We start from the raw sequence: 20,500 nt of genomic DNA on the forward strand, positions 1-20,500 counted from the left end.
GTGTATAGAGGAAGGGGAGAAGAACTGATGCTGGTCCTGATGCGAGGATTCTGGTTTGGGGAGCGGCAGGCTGCTGTAAGCATCACTCTGATCGCGGCTGCCTGGAAATGGAAGTCAGTCCCAATGACATATTTGCTTTTCATTTTCCCTTCACTTGGGTGTAAGCTCTGGCATTGTAGGTGCCTTAGAGGTGCAGGTGTTGATAGTGCTCATATCTGCAAACCAAGTTATGCTGTGACATCCGAGTCACATATAATTGACCGTCTAGATTATCACAACTATGTAACCTTCTTGTTTGCGATTGTAAGAGTTAAATAAATGTGAGTAATACAACTGTATCAGCAGAAAGGTCTTAAGTGATGTGTGTTATTTGTAGGAGAGAAGTGCGACCATCTTTCACTTCCAAAGCCCATGGTAAGTACAGGAGCGCTGCACGCTTCAAATGCCTGTCTTCAGATTTCAATTCTGCTCTCTTTATCCGTTGCTACTCCCCTCCCTCAGCAGCAGGGGAGACCTAGGATAGTATATGTCCAGCACGCAGCCTACATGTGACCTGAACTCTTAATATTTGTGTTCTGCTTTGGGGGGTCAGAGAATAATGGAATCTGTGAACTGGCAAGTGGCTTTCTTTTACATATTTCTGATGTAATTCCCAAAGTCGTTGGAATTATTTTCTGTATATTAACACACTTATTGCCAGTCTTGGTAGCCTACCTCTAATGCCTAGGATTTGGGAGCAGAGGCAGGCAGGCCACTGTGAATTAGAGAACAGCCTGGTCAAAATACCATTCAGTCTGGATAGTGAGACCCAGACTCAAAAAAAAAAAAAAAAAAAAAAATATGTGTGCTTTACCTAGGCAAAAATCTGCCTGTGAGAAAGAAAATAAAGAGTAGTAATTAGCTGGCGGGTGCTCCGAAGGTCCCTTTAGGAACTAAAGTTTTTCTCTTTTGGCTGATAGCCTTTTACCATCCTGTTACTCATGCAGCCATGTGGTGACCTCAGCATTCATCTGTAGATAACATTATGACATTTATAATTATGGATATGGCTCAGTTATCACGTGAATTAGTGTCCATAAGCAATCACGTGCCCTGATACCCAGGCTTGAGAAGGGGGGGGGGCAACAACAAACAAATAAAATCTGGCCGAAGAAGTAGCTTCTCAGAGAGAAGAAATCATGGTGGCCGGTGAGAGAGGGAAAGGCTTAAGACTACACCCAACAGGAAGCAATAACCATTTCCCCAGTCACAAGAGAGGAGCACTCTGCTGTGTGATTGTACAGCAGGTGGAAAGAGACAGATGCATTGGGTCATCAATGCCCCTGATGACCTCCTGTTGGCTTGGTGTTGTATTGGGCGCTGGGTGACAAAGGTGCTGAAGGATGAACAAGTTGAAAAATACCTTATGTGCTGTGGATTTCTGTTGCCTAGCACTGTCTGGTCCAAATTTGATAATAATAATAAAGTGATTCATTACCTCAATGATAAAGGCATATGCAATTAAACATTTAGGTAACTATGCAAAGAAAAAGAGCTTTGCAAAGTTGGCTTTGTATCAAATTCTATTCCCAGTGAGTGCCGAGCATCACTCTACCACCCGGCATGGGCTGTGGGGAACTTTTTAGCCTCTTTGTCATCTTAAATCTTCAAAAATCTGTGGTATATTTCACACATATAACATCCTAACCAGACTGCCCACATTGTGACTAATAGTTGCAATTATTAGTTAGTACATATTTAATCTTATATAAAAAGGGAATCAAGAGAAAACAGAAATTAATAATTATTAATAGTAACTGGTGGTGAGGGCATGGCGAGTATCCAAAGACAGTAACAAGAGTAATTGGAGTAACAGGAATAACGGGAGTAACGGGAATAACGGGAGTAATAGGAGTAATGGGAGTAACAGGAGTAAGAAGCTAGACAGTGAAACTTTCATGCCTGGAACAGTAACGGCAGCAGGAATGGCTGCTGTAGGGAAGAGGACAGAAGACAAATCAATTCTCAGAGTTTCAAAAGGACCAGGGGCTGGCGATGCCTGAGTGGCTAAGAGTGCATACTGTTCTTCCTGAGGGCTTGACATTGGTTCCCATTACCCATGGATGGCAGCTCACCACCCCCTGTAACTGCTGCCCAAGAGTATCAGACACCCTCTTCTGGGCACTGTGGTCACTTGCATCCACACTATGATTCAGAGATTAAATACTTTTGTAAACTGAATATAGGTAGAAGAAAAACAATGATGAGACTGCAAAATCATTTTGAGAAATAGTTATCTGTGTCTTAATTTATTGCCAAAAGTTTGTAGTATACGTTTTATCTAATTTTTCCATTTTCATCCACCTTGAATCCAATAAATGACAGTAATTAGTATACTGCTATATTTAATCAAAGAAAGATAGGTTGATTGTTTTAAATGCTGTAAGTTGGGCCTCTTATAAAACAGTTTTGGATAAGAAAAGACATCATACAGCAGCAAGTGGACACCTGCAGCACTGGGAAGCCTGAGGCCGGAGGATCATGAATCTGATGTCATCCTGTAAGACAGATTCCCAAAACAAGACAAAAATGAACAACAACAACAACAAAACAAGAAAAGAGGGGGAGTGCTCCTGCTGTAGGGAGTGCTCCTGCTGTAGGGAGTGCTCCTGCTGTAGGGAGTGCTCCTGCTGTAGGGAGTGCTCCTGTTGTAGGGAGTGCTCCTGCCCGGATTCACTGCTGAAGCACTTGCCTCCTTACACAGGCCCAAGCTCCGTCTCCAGTACAGTGAGTTCATGGAAGGAAGATTTTATTGAACTCTGTAGGCCAATAAATTCTTTAGTAACAGAATTTCAAAATATAAACCACTTCCTCAGTTGAATGTAGCACAGCTAACTATATTTTTAGAGAACTGTAGCTCCTTTTCCAGAGAGTCCTCTGATATTTATATTTGGAAATCTTCAGCTTTATATAACAGAAGTGCAGTTCCAAATAGTGTCCACTAGGTGGCAAGCTTGACCACATTTTCTTTTTCTCTTTTGTTTTTATTTTTACTTATTTATTTATTTCATTTTTCTGGGTGGGGGTGGTGTGGTGTGATCATGGTAGGTATGTATGTGCAGGCCAGAAGACATCTGAAGGAGTTGGTTCTTTCTTCCCACCGTGTGGGTTCTGAGGACCAGACAGGCTGTCAGGCCAGGTAGCAAGGACCTCTACCCACTGCGCTTTGTATATATACTTGGAAAGGTTGGTGGTGAGGCTATGCGGATGGCTTAGCAGATGGCTTAGTGTTGTTATGCTGGACCTGAGTTCAATTACTAGCAGCTACACTGCAGCTGTAACTCCAGCTCCATGGGACCTGATGCCCTCTTCTAGCCTCCAAGGGCACCACCAGGCATGCCCATGGCACACAGACCATTCATGCAGGCAGAACACCCACACACTTAAAGTTCAAGAAGTTAAAAATCTTGATGTTTTTCTTAAGCTAGACAGGCACATCAATGTTTATTTGGCTGTAATTCACATCTTGCATGTATGTATATATATATATATATATATATATATATATGTAAATATATATGCTCTGTGTGTGTGTGTGTGATTTGAATATGTGTTTCCACTGGACCAAATGGCTTCTCCAGCTATTGGCCAGTCTCTATTGGCCTCCTTGTCCTGCCTGTTCTAACTATGGGAGCTCCTGACATGTCTGAGAGTAGAAAAAATTCTCACTGTGGACTGTCATCTCCAAAGAAAGTCTGAATATATATTTCAAAGAAGCAGTGATGGTAGATTGTGCCTCTGTGTTGCTGGAGTTAGCAGGGATTTCTGGACCAGTCTGGTGACCTATGGTAGGCTTCTTCCCTTCTAGAGGACATGCAATGAGTTAGTTCCCAATAGTTATGTGAAAACAACTGTGTTCTTTCTAAAATAGGAGACCACTGAGCACTGGCTTACAGTAAATCCTAAATTCAAAGTGTAAGGTCCTTACAGCATGAGCTTCAGGATTAGCCACTGTGACGGCAGCAAAACCAGGGTATTGAAATTCAAAGTGTTGAAGGCATTAGATTATAGAGACATAGCCAATAGGAGCATCCTTACAAATGCATTTCATCAGAATCATTCAAATGTTACAATACTATTATTATTGCATTAATAATACAATATTATTGTAACAGAGAAGTCAGGGAGCTCTGAGGACAATATTGGTGGATTCTGAGAATATTTTAGGTGCTGCCTTGAGGTCCCTAAAGACCCTGTGAAAAGAAGTGTGGGCAGCTGGTAACACAAAGAGCAGATTGGACATGACCCATAGCCCTGAATTCACCCAGTAGAACATTTACAAGTGTAGTTAACTGCTCAATTTAATTACCTGCTGGATATGGTACAGTTAGGGTTCCTTACCAGTTGGCATGTTTTCTATTACTGACGACCTTCCTCACAATTAAATGCTAAAACTTTCTAATCTTTTTATTGTCACAGAAGAATAATGCAAACCTGAAGTCACTAAAGCCTGACAAACCTGACTCCGAGGTAAGCTCTTTGGGTGTGTTACAGTCTTGTATCAATAGTGAGACAGAGTTGTAAAACCCTCCTTCCAAGGACAGACCTGTGATTCCCGGGTGTTTGTGTGTTCCTAGGAGCAAGCCAAGATAGCAAAGCTCGGGCTGAAGCTGGGATTGCTCTCCTCTGATGCTGACTGTGAAATCGAGAAATGGGAAGATGAAGAGAACGAGATCGTTCGACATGGACGCAGTATGTCCAGGATGGCCTATTCTCTGTATTTATTTACTAGGTATGCAGTGCCATTTCGATGTGCTTACGTGTTTGCCTGTTCAGCTATTTGAGACAGGGTCTCAGACAACAGTCCAGGCTGGCCTAGAACTTTCAGCAACCTTCCTGTCTCATGCTCCTGAGTACTGGGACTACAGGTGTGCACCATAAATAAATAAACCTTTACGAAGTTAAGAAATGATTGAGACGTGAGAGGAGCAACCCCCATGGCGTAGCAGAGGCTAGCTCAAGCTCTGTGGGCTGGTACAGAAACACTAAGGCTCAGGAGAACAATTCCTGTAATGCATGAATGTATACATACTGCCTCGTTCACTTAGGCATGTCTCCACAATGTCAATATCTCCTTGTGGTCAAAGCACACATTGTTATTCCATCACTGTCTCTGCATGTTTCCCCGACATTTTTCCTTAAATCCTGTGCCACACCAGTCTCATCTAGTACTTCTTGTCAGCCCACTTGCTAGCCTGAAGGAGTCTTGAGGAGATCTGTACTGTTTCTAGGCATGCTTATAGCCCTTCCTTAGGCAAGTGCTTAAAATCATTATAATCAGCTATATAATGTATTATAATTATTTCATATAACAATTCATATTTCTTTTTTGTTGTTTTGTTTTTTGAGACAGGGTTTCTCTGTGTAGCCCTGGCTGTCCTGGAACTCACTCTGTAGACCAGGCTGACCTCAAACTCAGAAATCCACCTGCCTCTGCCTCCCGAGTGCTGGGATTAAAGGCGTGCGCCACCACTGCCTGGCCGACAATTCATATTTCTTAATAAAATATTTAGGACAGCCTAGTGCCTTCAAGTTTTCTTTGCAACTTCTGATGTGATTCAGTCGCTCCTCCCGACAGGCATCAGAGCCGGAAGGCTTTGCTCGCACCTCACAGCCGTTAGGGGCAGAAGTTGCTGCTGGAGCGTGCATCTCCTGATTTATACCTAGGCCATAGCTCCTCTGGAGCATCTGCTGGTTGCTCTGTTGGAACTGACCTTTCGTTTCCCATAGTTCGTAATTCTTGGTGGCGCTTAAACTCCTGAATAAAACTGGTCAACACAAGTGGTATTATGATTATTTTCTACATTTAGAACTGGAATTTTATATTTGCCCCATTGAAGCTGAAGCTGAGTCTGCCAGGGTCCGATGCGCTTTTCACTGCATACAAAATGCATTTGGTTGAGACATCTCATCAGAGCTCATGTTTATTCATGAGGCAAAATAAAAGCAGCCTGCAAAGGACAAATCGAACTAACCACCTGGCTGGTCTCAGCTCTCTTTGCATTATGAAATTAACACATATGCCTTGAACTTTGGAAGTCATGGTTAAAGTGTTTTACGAATAATGTTATAATATTATCAGTGTTCATATTATTCTTTACAAATTGAGTTCTGCTAATATACAGAATGCTCTAAAACAATGCTCTAAAACATTAATGTTCTATAAGCCAATTTCCAGGCTCATATTTATATTTATTTTAATAACTTATTCTTTTTTAGAGGAGAGGGGCCACTGAAAACTTCCCAGGACTTAATTCACTTCCTAGAGGTATGTTTTGTTTCCACAAGTACTCAGAGAGATAAGATCCCGTGAGGTAAGAAGGAAAAGGCAACTGAGGGAGGTTGGAAAGGCGGCTTCTGTAAGGTGTCATGTGAGTAGGTGCATTATTGAGGTGACAGATGGAAGGGTGAGCAGGGTCGGAGTAGTCAGAGGCAGAACAGGTGTGATGGCAGTTATGCTATGAACCTTGCAGCGTCCATGTAGATGAGGTGCTGAGCCGTAGTGGAGTGGAAGGCTGGGCATCTCTTCAGAACCCTACTGTTCTTTGTTTGCAAGAGTGACAGTGCTGAGCCCACTCAGCCTTGGGAAGCAGTGGAGTGAGCTGATGTTCTAAAAGGCTTTGACTCAACTGACACAATAAATGCTAATGATATTGACTGAGGTGCGGTACTCCAAGGGAGTGCATTAGGTTTAGAGTGGAAATCAAGCATTGTGCTTTGCCCATGTTGAATGCAAAGGCCAGTGTCGGAAATGGACAGAGATTTGCGAGTTATCAGTTTTCCTGTGCTTTTATAATGACTGACATTCCGTCAAACAGAAACAGCAGGGAAGCTCTGAGACCCGAGAGGATGTGGGAGGATGAGGTTTGAGAGGAAGAGAGTCGCTCAGTGCCTGCCGAAGCTATGAGAAAGCCAGCTGGCTTCCCATTAGGGCTAGGAAAGATGCAGAGGGCTATTTCACATTGAGCTCATGTTATCCGCCAATGACAAGGTATTACGCTGATGACTGCCAGGTTCACCCTTCCATCCATATTCTTGATCTAGCTTACTACCAGGACTAGTTTTCTTCGTAAATCACATGTGTGTATGAGTGTGTGTGTGTGTGTGTGTGTGCACACGCACACACACGTGCATGCCCTTAGAGGTCAGAAGGTGTCAGATTTCTTGGAGCTGAAATTGCAGGTGGTTGTGGCTTAGTGGCTCTGTGAGTTGAATATGATTTCTCTGAAAGAACAGCAAGTATTCTTGCTATCCCAGTCAAGCCTTGTCTGCAACCCACGATGTGGTGTTTTAAGGGGTCTTACATGTTCTGTCCCTTGCCCTCGTCTGTCCATGGTTTTTACTCCTCTCCATAATCTGTTCTCCAAATTATAAAATGCAAGGTGACAGACAAAATTACAGTAAAATTTAACAGTCTGGATTGGTCTGCTCATATGGTGTGGAATGTGTCTGGAGGTGAATTCAGTCATGGTTAGGTGGAAACAGCAGAATTCTAGCCTAACCTCATTCCCCAGGCTTCATGACTCTTTCAGACTTGAGGATAATAAAAAGTAAGGTCCCACTTGTTTGACAAATGTACACATGTATATAATGCATTTTGATGTTATTCTTCCCCTCTCCCTCTGGAACTTGCTTTTTCTTCTTCTCAAGTCATGGCCTTCCTATTCTCATGTCTCTTATTTTTTATAACCCACTTGTTAACTGGGGTTGCTTACATGTGTACAGTTGTGAGGGTATTTACTGAATCAAGTTACCAGTGGCTACATACTGAAAAAAAATGGCTCCTCTCTATTGTTGTGTCAGGGAAATGTTAGAGATCCCCAAACACACACACAAGAGCCAATGTGATGCAACTCACAGCAGGGTCTTTATTACCGAAGCTAACTTGGGCCCCCCTCCCTCAAAGCACCACCATCACACAGAATGGTTTTGGTGGGTGGGTGGGGAGCCCCGAAAGTCTATCTGGGCAAGGCTTTGTAGTAAGCAGCAAGCAGGGGGTAAGTGTGCAAGCATCTCATTGGAAAGCTGCTGTGGCCTTTAACACAATTGGCTGGTGCTGGGAGTCATATCATAAACTTAACTTCTGTTCCCCCTCTGCATTGGTGGTCATTTGGGGATTAGCCTAGAGACTGGAGCTAGGCTCAGGTTCTGTTGGGGGAGCAACTTGGAAATTAATGCTAGAATCCAGTTTGTTAGTTCAAACTTAGGTCAGGCTCTCTAAAATGGAGTATGAATTTAAAAGCTTTGGCATCTCACTATAACTGGAGATCTTATGAAGTGATCTGGGGATGCTGTCAAAAAGGAATAGGTAATTGATGAGGCTGTGGATCCCAGGTCCATGTGGCTCTACAGACTAACTGGAGGTCTTTAGGTATACAGGAGCCTCTCTGGGGATTTTGTCTTAGGTCTGGGAGAATTTCTGATTCTAGCTAAACCCTATGTTTCCTGTGACACAGTGAGGAACTTCTGGAGCTCCGAGGCTCATCCTTAGTGTCTGCGTTATTTTTCAACTGTGAAAGAATTGGTAATATTTGTTTTCTAACCATCCAGAAGATGCTGATCTAAAATAGTGATGTTTCCCTCTCTATCAGGTTTTTGCTGCAGAGGGGTTAAAGCTTACTTCAAGTGTACAGTCATTTTCAAAACAGGTAATGCATGTCTCCCTGTCCCATGCTAGTGATTCCATATGCCCACACTGGAAACACTTTACTGATACATAAAGTTATACAAGTCGTAGGCTAGGAGCAAATTCTGAGAACATTCTGTTATGTTATCCTGTTCTTTTGTTGTTCTGTTATACTGTGTTATGTTTGTGTGATTATAAATATTCCTTGGGGGTAGAATGGCTCTAGCCCAGTGGAAAACCTTGTCTAGAATGCACAGAGACAAAATGTCACAATATTTATTATTTGTGGAAATGAAGCCATTCTAAAAAATGGAATTATTTCTTATTTTTATATCTTAAAATATAAGCACGGGGTGGGGGAGATATAGGTTGGGTATGGTGTAACACTCAGGAGACTAAAACAGGTGGTCTCTATGTGTTCGAGGCCAACCTGGTCTACATATGGAGTACCAGGTCAGCCAGGTCAGCCAGTGCAATGTATGAGATGCTTTCTTAAAAAAAAAAAAAAAAAATATATATATATATATATATATATATATATATATATATATAAAAGATGGAGTTTTGTGAGGTTTTAATAACTTCCTAAATTCTATTTCAGCTAAAAGATGATGACAAACTTATGCTTCTCCTGGAAATAAACAAACTTATTCCTCTATGCCACCAGCTTCAGACAGTAACTAAGACGTCTTTGCAGAGTAAAGTCTTTCTAAAGGTAAAGGGGAGGGTGGGTTACCTGGGCGACGCTGGAGAATGTTTCCTGTGTCTCCATCAACTTAGTTCCAGCCCTTCGTGCTAAAGTGCACACAGAGGCTGTTTCCATGTTTTATCCTCGTCTGAAAGCAGCTGCTTTGTGCCTGACCCCAGAGAGCAGCACGTCACCACCAATTAGATTTGAGGTTGCAGATGAGTTCCTAGTACTGAGGAGCGACTTCTGAGTCCTTCACCTCGAGTCTTCCTTTCTCTATGTCATAAATACCGTGGAGTCCAGGCTCTTGTAATATAGCTGAGGAATTTGGGTGGAGTGTAAACAACTGCGGAGTAGGGGATGCACGGTCAGTGTGTGGAGTGCTTTGAGAAGCTTATGCATAGCCGGAAATAGAACAGTGTTGTTCCATCGTCCTGCCTGGGGTTCCATGAGACAGGCATGAGCCCAGGCAGCTAGCGCTATCCTCGTTCTGGAACCTCAAGTCCCCACAGGTACCCTGATCTGTATTTCTCAGGTCCTTAGCTCTCCATGATAGAGGAACTTGATGATGTAGATGATAACGGTTTTGGAAGTCCTGCTCTTAGAATGACACACATGCTCTGTCACTGTAGGTTGACAAGTGTATTACAAAGATAAGATCCATGATGACTCTCGTGGTCCAGCTCCTCTCACTTTGCTATAAGCTACGGAAGAAGGTGAGGTTGTTTTTCTGTATTCAGCTTTATTAACTTAGAGGAAGATGACAGTGTGCACGTTTCACTTTGCAGTTTGTTTTCAGAGCACAGCAGAGGCTAACTGTCTTAACTCTTTCCTCCAGATGGAAAATAACAGATGGGGCTCTGCGACGAACAAGGACACCATGGATGGTCAAAACTGAGCAGCCTGGGGTTCGTCTCAGGGATACCATGCGGCACAGCTGACATTTTAAAGCGCAGATGATCCTTTGTCCTTTCCTAAGTCCGTCAGTCTTTTAAAGAGGATGCTGAAATCTTTTTTTCTGATCCTCAGATTAGACAGTCATGTTGCTAGGGTGGTTGCTAAGATTCTAACAGCAGTGCAATTTGAAAACAAACACTGTGCTCAGGGTGTTTTTCAGCACACACCAAATATCCCAACTGTCTTAATGGCGGCTGAATCCCAAAGAAGCAATTGCAAATGCACACTCTCCTTGGCGTCCTTAACTGGTTTTTAAGCAGATTATTTACAACACGAATTTCAGCAGAAAATAGACAGTGGCCTTGTTGAATGCAGCTTTTTTTTTTGAGGCCTGTGGACTCTGTTTCAGTTCTTGTTGAAGCAGGATAAGGGTCCGTCAGTGCCTGGTCCCAGATCACACCTGTTAGCACTGTTGCTTCTAATAAGTATCTCACTGGATAAGGCTGTGAGGCTGCATCTGTCCCTTCCCTACTTCTGGAAGGAAAACCACAGGAGTCACTCCAAAGAAGCCTGGAGCAACTTCAGAAGAGGAGATGGTTTTTATGTTAGCTGTAGGAAGCACAGCTGACCAGGCAGCCCTGAGTAATGGATGGAATCCTAAGTATTTCTCACTGGTTTAAAAACACTTTTGAAGTACCTTTCTCAGTATTGATGAAATGACATCTGCAGAAGACAGAACATCGGAACCAAGAGGCTGTTTAGATGGCAGACACCTGTACACTGTATTTTATGTATGTGGAATTGGAATGCTCATTTTAAAATAAATATTTTTAGTCTTTTTAACTTTAGGGTTTAAACCTTTTCTTGGGCTGGGGAGATGACTCTGCTGGAAACCTGTTTACCTTGTAAGCTGTGTAATGAAGCAAGGCAAAGGTTGCCCAGGAGATGGCCCAGCTATCTGCTGTACTGCAGACTATCAGAACGAGGGCCGAGAGAGGGAGCGTGTGCAGTACCAGCGTGTGCTATACAGAAATCTCACCTTTAGCTACCGTCACAGATGCCGACATAACCAGGCTTTCAAAGGCATGATCTTGCAGGCAGCTGTTACAGGGAATGATGGAGTGGAAGCAGCTTCTGTGAGAAGACAGGATTGGTGCCAAAGCGCGTGAGTGAAACCTCTGGGATTTCTTTTTAAACTGAGAAGCAGAATGCTAACTTCACTGCATTCTCAGTGTTGCTATCTCAGTGACAAAGCAGATCCCTCAACACAACTGTAAAGGACCATCAAATACGTGGCAACAATACCATTATCTCTGATGACACAATAGGGTTTATTAGTTAGTATTAAACATCATGTGATAATATAAGCTTCAATAAAAATTGTACATTCAAACTGAACTCATACCGACTGGCTTAATTTTGATCCATTATCAAAATCTGGGGGCAGCATACTGACCAGTGATACAATTACAAAATGCCATTCCAATCTGTACTGTTTCACGTGCTGCATCTAAAAGTGTTTCTAGCGTGGTCTTTAGTCTGTGAAGCCAACATTCTCTTAACTTGCAATAAAGCTAGCAGAGGGAGATACAACCAGTGAAACAGATACGGACTCATAGCACGAGTCTCTGAGAATCCTTTCTGCTACTCAGAAAGTGAGGATCTGCTGCTGTGTGCCTAGTTTTCAGCCTAGCATGTTCCCGGTAGATGGCATAACTAAGGGATAGCTATGCTACCCCTCAGGTTACAGGAAGTTTGTCTTATAAACTAAAAGTATTAAAAAAAATTCTCTACAAATTATTGCAAAATACCTTTACACACCTGACAATGGAGTAGCGCTGCCAAGGGGGGTGAGGGAACAGGTCACATGCCATCAGCAGCTCACGAGGACAGAGGAGGTTACAGATCAGATTCTCATCGGTGAGAACGCATAAGGGAAACTTGGTTTTGTCCCATCCTACTTACAGGGAGCTACTTCTTTCTTCTCAGTAAACTTTGCTTGGCTGCACTTAAAATGACCTCATTAAAAACAGGGCAAGGTCAGTTATTGCATATTGCAGCCTTAAAAAACTTGGAGATTTAAAGTCTTTGTTTTAAATTCAGTGTAAATGTCTAATCCAAAGGCAGAAAGAACTTCATAGCTGTTTTTTGGTAGCTTAGTAGTGTAAAAAGATCTTGTTCTGCTCTAAGATGTCTATGTCTCTGGACTCCAGCACCTTCATGACTGCAAATTAGCTGTCCTGACTGTGCATGATGGAGTCACTATCACGTGTGTGCCAGAGCCAGACTGACCCTGCAGCATGGTTCTCCCGTTTGCCTAAAGAGCCCTTGGATGGTCTCAGAGCTTTTCTATGCAGAGTGGAAGGCAAACTCCACATTCCTGCCTCTCCCCAGCAACCTAGAGAGAAAGCCACAGCAGAGAGGATGAAGCTGGACTTCTTCATTTTCACCTTGAAGCAGATTTGGGAAGGGAAGACAGTTCATTTTGTTTTTCCCAAAGTACCAAACTGTTAAAATTATACTTGAAGTGAGGGGCTGGAGAGATGGCTCAAAGGCTCACGGCACCGGTCATTTTTCCAGAGGATCTGGGTTTACTTCCAAGTACCTTCATGGTGGCTCACAACCGTCTCTAGCTCCAGTTGCAAGGAGTCTGAAGTTTTATTTTGGCATTTACAGGTGTTGTATGCATGTAATGCACGCGCATACGTGGAGGAGACGTACACAGACAGCCACCTTTTAAAAAGTCGAGGAATAGTTTATTAACAGTTTACTCCCTGGTGACAGAACTATAAAACCACAATATTTCTCAAGAGCTTTGTGTTTCTTCATCAGAAAAGCATTCCTTATTCGCCATTTGTTAGGGCAGCAAGAGAGGAAGAGTGAGGCTGGAGAAATGGCTCCGTCAGTGTAGGGCTTGCCTCCTGCTGTAGACTGGAGGAAAAGTGCCTTGGTCTCAAGTATTTGAACACTTGGTCCCTAGCTGGTGGCGCTGTTGTTGGGGGATGTTAGGAACTTTTAAGAGACAGAGTTGCTGGAGGAGGCATGCCATTGGGGGCAGGCTTTGTGTTTACAGCCAAGGTCTACTTCACTGTGTGCTCCCAGGGTGTGCTGATGTATGTGGTCTTTCAGCTTCTTGTGCCTGCTGCCATGAGCATCTAGCTCCCTGAGGCCGTAAACTTTTGGTCATGGTGTTTTATCCCAGCAACAGATAGGCAACTAATACAGAAGCTACCAACAAGTGAGAGTGTTGCTGTGAAAAAATGTGACCATTTTTTTTTTTTTTTAAATGTGGAACTCTGGAACTTTGGACCAGAAAAATGGTTGACTGCTGAGAGCACTGTGGAACAGCACTTGCTGTTTTAAGCCTAGAAGACCATAGTGCTTGGAATAATATTGACAGTAGAGGCCCTGGCTCCTGGGGCTTTAGAGGGAAACAATCTCTGTTAGCAAAGTAGCTGGAGGCCATTTATGTGACCCTTGACAAAGAATCTGGCTGCTTTCTATCCAAGTCCTGAGATTTGGCATGACACTGATTAAAAAGTAATGGTCTGATTTCTCTGGCACTAGCTATTTCAAGACAGTATAGCCTTGATCAATGAAAACAAGCTTGTTGGGGGGAAATACCAAGTATCCAGCTTGGTGAAGAGAACTCAGAGAAGCTTAGTATTGACTTAATGACCTGGGAGGCATGTACTGAGAAAGGCTGCTATTACTAGAGATTAAGGCTATTAAGAAGTCCCCTGGTTTGGGCTGGAGAGATGGCTCAGTGATTAAGAACAGTGACTGTCCTTTCAGAGGTTCTGAGTTAAATTCCCAGCAACCACATGATGGCTCATGACTATCTGTGAAGGAATCTGATGCCCTCTTATAGCATGCAAATGTACATGCAGACAAAGCACTCACACATTTAAAAAAGAAAAAGGGCTCCTCTCCTCCAGGTGGTACAGATAAGGAAGAGGTGGCCTCTTGACCAGCTCAGGTCTAGGACTCTGAGTTGGCCCACCCCCAAATCTCCTCAATCTGTGAAGGGACCAGTCCTGTTACTCCATAGCTGCAGGATCTCCATGACACAGAGCAACAACACAATAACTGGGAGGAGTCCCGATGAGGATGCAATATATTTTTTTTTCTTTTTTGTTTTTCAAGATAGGGTTTCTCTGTATAGCCCTGGCTGACCTGGAACTCACTTCGTAGACCAGGCTGGCCTCGAACTCAGAAACCCACCTGCCTCTGCCTCCTGAGTGCTGCGATTAAAGGTGTGCACCACCACGCCTGGCTGAGGATACAATATTGATGATGTCACAAAAGTCAGAGATCTCGAACCAGACCAACCATTCACTGCAATGAACATTTGCAAGTGAGGATGCACAGAGGTATAGACTGTGGGACACACTCTGATATTCTACACTTTCCACAATGAGATATTATCTAAGCTTTGTTTTGTTCGTGTGTGTGTGTGTGTGTGTGTATGTGCCTTTTATTTTGGGAGGAGATTGCAAGGGTGAAGGGCTGTTATGAGGGGACAGGGAGATGAGTGGGACTGCGGTGCATGATATGAAACTCACAGAGAATCAATAAAATTTTTAAAAAAGTCTCTTGCTCAACACTGGGACAGTGGAAGTTGGTCAAGGAGAGAATCCTTTCAGATAAACCTCCACTCTGAAAGACAGCATTAAGAACCTGGCTGTTGGGCTGGTGAGATGGCTCAGTGGGTAAGAGCACCCGACTGCTCTTCCGAAGGTCCAGAGTTCAAATCCCAGCAACCACATGGTGGCTCACAACCATCCGTAACGAGATCTGGCGCCCTCTTCTGGAGTGTCTGAAGACAGCTACAGTGTACTTACATATAATAAAGAAATAAATCTTAAAAAAAGACATTTATTAAAAAAAATTCATTTAAAAAAAAAAAAAAAAAAAGAACCTGGCTGTTTGCTTGGAAAAAGCAACACCATACAAGAGCTGCAGTGGACATGAAAGGCACTGTAAGCTGACAGTCTATTTTTCAAGTTATTTTCCACATGGTACTAGCTTTGCAGGCATAAAAGATACAAGAATGAAAAGTGGATTCTTCCTGGCTTCAGAAAGTCACTGAGGCCAGGAAACATGTGGCAGAGATAGAGTTTCTGCAAGGCCATGAGAGGCCACTGTGAAGCTGTCAAGGTAAAATTTGGGTTGTGGTACAAATCCCAAGACACTGGAAATACAAGCTGTGAGACATCTGCCAAGGAAGAGCTGCACAGAGCAGAATCACCAGAGAATGATCTGTTACAGGCAGCAGTGCTGGTGGGTCAGAGGCATCTCAGAAACTAAACCCTTAGATAGAGGATATGGAGCTGCAGGGTCTGGCTTTCATCATGCTGCTTCTACTCTTTGGTCCAATATTTCCTCACTATGTCATCACCCCTTCCTTTTGGAATGGGAATGTATATTCTGTGCCATTGTATGTTGGAAGAATGTTCCTGGCTTTCTGATTTACAGGGGAGACAAGAGATTGCATTGAGTCTCTCAAGAGACTTTGGAACAGCACTGAGACTATTAACGGCTATGGGAACTTTTGATATTGGACTAACTACATTTTGCATGACCTGATTATGAGCCTATAGCCATTATGGGGAGAATGTTGTAGATTGAATGAAAAATGACCCCTTTAGACTTAGGTAATTGAACACTTGGTCCCCAGTCAGTGGTACTGTTTGGGGGAGCTTATGGGACTTTTAGGACAGAGTCTTGATGGGGAATTGTATCCCCAGGGCCTGTTTATAACCTCATTCTCCTTCCAGTTCACTCTGCTCTTGGTGTGTGGTAGGGATGGGATCTCTTAGCTTCCTGCCCTGGCTACCTTGCCTTCCCACTGCTACGGTCATCTAGTCCTCTGGACTACAAGCCCAGATAAAGTCTTTTTGAAGTTGCTTTTGGTTGTGGTATTTTGTCCCAGCAACTGAACAGTAACGAATACAACTTGAAAGCATGAAGCCCAGAGTTTGGGTTTCCAGGCCCATATAAAGCAGGGCATGGTGGTGTACACTCGTAATACTAGCCTGGGAAGGTGGGAGGCAGAGAACACAGGTACCTCCCTGGAAGTACACGGGCTATCTGGCAAAGTTCCAAGCCAATGAGAAACTGTGGTAAAAAAAAAAGCACTTGAAGTTGTTTTCTGATGTATACGCCCACAAGTGCGCTTCCCAGCACACAAAGCAAGAGCCTGGGCAAGGCAGGTCTGAGAGCCTGAATACAGATGGGAACAAGGCTTGTGATGTAAGACAAAGGAGGGAAATTAGGTTAGGTGAAGGTTTAGGCTTCTCTCTAGGCTAGGCGTCTGCAAGGAATGCTTCATTCACACTGGCTGTCTTCAGGGCACTGATGGTTTAGGCCGGGTAGGCTGAGAATCCAGTGCTGCCTCCATCGAAAGACTCAGGGCGTGGTGGCTGTGGCATTAGTGCGTTTTACCACAACCTCTTCATACTGTTGCTGTGTCAGCAACCCTTCTGTTACGCTTTTACTTTCTTCAAATTTGGGTAATACAACTGCAATGTAGCCTTCAGTGGACGGCTGGGGAAGAAAGCAGAAGCCTTAGCAATGCCCGATGACTTCTAAGAGGTAAGTGGGCAGGGTTGCCCTTCCCCCGCCTCTCCCTTACCTTTTCTTGAAGAAGAGATGGCTGATGAAGAATGTTTTCATTCACTTCCATCAATCGACCTCTAACACAGCTATTTAAAAAAAAAAAAAAGAATTTTTAGAAACAACCCTTTTGGCAGCAATGTTTCCTTCAGTGGACACAGGCATTTGAGGTAAAGCACTAAGCGTCCACAGGATGGCTACAACATGCTTACCTAGATATGGTATATTCCTCTCCGTCAGAGCAGTGTATCTTACACAGAGGTGCAAGCTCTGTTAGAAACTGTGCCCCCTGGGTAGTGAGAAGGAAAGAATTACAAAAAAACTGTTTATTTTCACTTTCCTCTAATAGGAAGCCCTCACCGTTAATACAGGACCTAGTCTTGGAATCTGTGTTTTACAGCAGAATGATTTAAGCACCTAAAACCATTCATGCCCTTCAATGTGATAACCTACTATGTGTTAGGTACCATCTTAGAATAATGGGTAGTTTAGTTACAGACTAACATGTGTTTGTTTTAATCACAAATGAGAAATCTACATATGGCCAGGTATAAAGATTTCAATCCCTAGGGTAATTCACTGTGAGCAATATTATAAAACTCACTCTGACACGGTCAGCAATAGCCTGCAAGCTTAGCTTCCTTACGATCCCTGTCTTTTGCTGAGCATGGTGCTTTTGCTTTCATCTCTGTGCTCAGAAGACAAAGTCAGGTGAATCTCTGAGTTTGATGCTAGCCTGGTCTCCACATAGAAGTCCAGGCTAGCCAGGGCTACAGTGAAACCCTGTCTCAGAAACGACAACAACAAATTGAAAATATTGAAACCATCACTATCTTTTATATTAGAAATTAATAGGTAAAGGAACTTTACATGGTCAACTGCTAAGACTTTTTGAAGAAATATTTTTCTAACTAAAAAACAAACTAGTGGGCTGGGGCAGCTAGCTCAGAAGGTAAAACTGTTTCCTGCTCTTAGAAAGAACCCAGGTTCAGTTCCCAGTACCCACATGGTAGCTCAAACTACCTGTAACTAGTTCTAGGGGATTTGACTAGTTGCCCTTACCTCTGCTGGCTCCCGAATACACATGCCATAGACATATACACATAAATAAAAATTAAAAATGTTTAAATAAACCCCACAAAATTATCCAAAATGCATTCCCCTTAACTATTAGTAAAACCACATTGTAACACACTTCCTTGACAGCATGTATGGTCATTGTTTTAGACCCTCTGGGAGATGGGTAAATCAAGGGTACTTTGTCAAGTATCTCTTAGCAGGCAAGTGTGTGTTTCATACATTGCCTTCTTTTTAAAAATCTTCCCTATAGTGAACATGGTCAGCTGAAGGCAAGAATGTTTTTTTATTTTTTGAGGGTTTTGTTATATAGACTTACTCAGCCTGGTACTCACTATATAGCCATATAAAGTCAAATATTTGCAATTGTGTTATCTCAGCCACCTAAGAGGTAGGATTACAGGCAAAGACCATGGCCCATCTTCCATCTCATCCCTTTGAGGATAAGAAGAATGGGAGCCCAGAACTTTCTGGTACTCGCTATGCTTCTTGATATACTTTGGGGGGCAGGGGTGAGTGTTTTTACTGAAAACTTATGTTGAACTGCTAGAAAAAAATCTTACGGCTGACTGGATCCATCATAGCAGGAGTACAGAAAAATCACAGTAGAAAAGAAAAATCACAGAATTACAGAAACATACCCGCTTAAATTTCCCAGATACTTTGTTCTCAAGTCTGCTACAATTGTTACTGATCTGATAGGAAATACTTTTAATGGTTTTGCCACTTTGAAGAACTGGATGAGATCCTGCCAGTGTGATGACACATATTCTACAAGGAGAAAAACAGTCAATCCCGTGTTAAGGCATGGCCAGACCCCTCCTCCTATAACACACATCCTCCTGCTGAGAGATGACTATCCACACTGACCTCCGTTTAGTCCAATTATCTCCTTCTCTTTGCTGAGATTGGAGCTTAAGTGTAGCACGGGGTGCTTAATAACAAGAGGAGAAAGGAGAGTTGAATCTCCTTCCCGGGAAAGGGAACAGTACCACAAGTCTTTAGTAAGCGGGGATAGCAGAGAAGCAAGGCAAGACTGTGTACACAGCATGACTCCACAAGGAACCATTCCTTAGGTCCAGCAGTACAGTAGTTGGTGCAGATTGGCCAAACAGTATATGACTGAACAAGACTTGCCAACACACTCCTATAACACCGTTTCAACACCATGGAAGACAGTTTCATGAATGCTCATACCCGACCCGAGACCGCACCAGGCTAACTACCAGAGGGAAAGTGTTGATAATTTAAGATCCCCGGTCTGCTTACCTGTTGGAGTGCTGGAGTATACAGTGGTCCTCACAGGGTTTTCCTTTAACATCTAGAGGAATAAATGAGTCGCACGTTGTTGAACTGGCATTTACCACGTGATTACCTCCTTTGGTTCATGAAGATCATTCATTGTGAAGCTGAGCACAGTGGGCAAAGTAAATAAAGGCTCTGAAGTATTTTAAGCAGCCTAATCTAGATAGAATCCTTTACTCAGTGTTAAGGCAGGTAAGACTATTAACTCCCCCATCTTGTCACTTTAAAATGAGTACACCTAGAGAAACACTATTATAAGCACCACATTGTTGACATTATGGTGGTGTTTTGTGAGGCTGTCCTGATGTCATGCAAAAATCATACTTTTTTTTTTTTTTTTGAAAATTCAGTCCTAAAGAGAACTAGGAGGGATGCTTATCCTAAATATTATGTGCGGGTCTACCGGTTTCCCTGAATTTAAAAAGGTTAAAATAGAGGCTAGAGGAGGATCCCCAAAGGTGGTATAGGTTTTTTCTTGGCAGAACGAACACCAGAGAAGCCTACTTCAAAACGTCCAGTGGACGATATGCACAGTTTCTTCTTAACACTAGATACTGCTTCCTTAACATTTCTTAATTTTTCTCTCCACGCCTAAGGTTTCTTCCTGGTTCGGCGTAGGATTGATCCCTCCAAGCACACCAACCCTTAGTAGTGTGCAGAAAGCCCAGATAGACAAACGCGGAGTTCACGTCCTTTCCTGCAAACAACCCACACATGGCGCTGCGGTTCCCACGTCGGAAAGCGCCTATTTTAGCTCTTCATCAGCGCAAATCTGTATTCCTGAGACTAGGATGCTCAAGGAAGAGCACGGGTGGCTTGCATCGCGTGGCAGAAGTGCCTGCACCCGTGCGGTAAAGCGAAGCTCACCACCATCCCGCACTTACCCGCTTTATACCAGCGAGTGAAGTATCGATCCACAAGGGAGGGTGGCGGGGCTTCGGTAGCTATGACTACCTCTGGTGGCGCCAGCTTGGCTTCGGGGCAGCAGAGCTCTTCCATCCCTCTGGTCCAGGAGCGTAGTTCCGGCGCGTGGGAGCCGGTTGGTTTCGTGCGCACGCGCACGACTCCCTGGCCGGCGGCCAACTCCCTCCCCGACCCCAGTCACCTGCGATCCTGGGCCAAAGGCAAATACAACCGGGCGTCAAAGAGCTGAGGGACAGCAGACAGCAAGGTCCTGCCTCTACCGGGTTAGGGCTCCCCGACACCCCCCCCCCCCCCCGGACCCTCTGAGACCCCTCTAGCTACTGAGG

At 43.6% G+C, this 20,500-nt stretch overlaps 2 protein-coding genes across 3 annotated transcripts in view; one reads left to right on the forward strand and one right to left on the reverse strand.

Annotated features, from left to right (window-relative positions):
- The window catches only part of Ctnnal1 (catenin alpha like 1), a 52,655-nt gene extending 41,015 nt beyond the window's left edge, over positions 1 to 11,640 (forward strand). For both annotated transcript variants that reach the window (XM_021160014.3, XM_029476273.2), the window contains 8 exons: positions 377 to 414; positions 4,459 to 4,509; positions 4,617 to 4,771; positions 6,259 to 6,307; positions 8,631 to 8,687; positions 9,267 to 9,380; positions 9,986 to 10,069; positions 10,192 to 11,640. In XM_021160014.3, coding sequence (XP_021015673.1) covers positions 377 to 414; positions 4,459 to 4,509; positions 4,617 to 4,771; positions 6,259 to 6,307; positions 8,631 to 8,687; positions 9,267 to 9,380; positions 9,986 to 10,069; positions 10,192 to 10,251 — 608 coding nt within the window. In that variant the 3' untranslated portion in view covers positions 10,252 to 11,640. The remainder of the gene's footprint in view (positions 1 to 376; positions 415 to 4,458; positions 4,510 to 4,616; positions 4,772 to 6,258; positions 6,308 to 8,630; positions 8,688 to 9,266; positions 9,381 to 9,985; positions 10,070 to 10,191) is intronic.
- A 1,344-nt stretch (positions 11,641 to 12,984) lies between these two features.
- Abitram (actin binding transcription modulator) lies at positions 12,985 to 20,486 on the reverse strand. The gene is made up of 7 exons (XM_021160552.3): positions 20,135 to 20,486; positions 19,215 to 19,266; positions 18,587 to 18,716; positions 17,081 to 17,157; positions 16,888 to 16,957; positions 15,172 to 16,799; positions 12,985 to 14,930 (listed from the first exon to the last, which is right to left on the reverse strand). The coding sequence occupies exons 1-6, from the start codon at positions 20,247 to 20,249 to the stop codon at positions 16,662 to 16,664; spliced, it is 582 nt and encodes a 193-aa protein (XP_021016211.1). The 5' UTR covers positions 20,250 to 20,486; the 3' UTR covers positions 12,985 to 14,930; positions 15,172 to 16,661.
- Between the last annotated feature and the right edge of the window lie 14 nt (positions 20,487 to 20,500).

This window comes from Mus caroli, unplaced genomic scaffold (genome assembly GCF_978045245.1).
Source record: "Mus caroli unplaced genomic scaffold, Mus_caroli_1 scaffold_6, whole genome shotgun sequence".
NCBI lineage: Eukaryota > Metazoa > Chordata > Mammalia > Rodentia > Muridae > Mus > Mus caroli.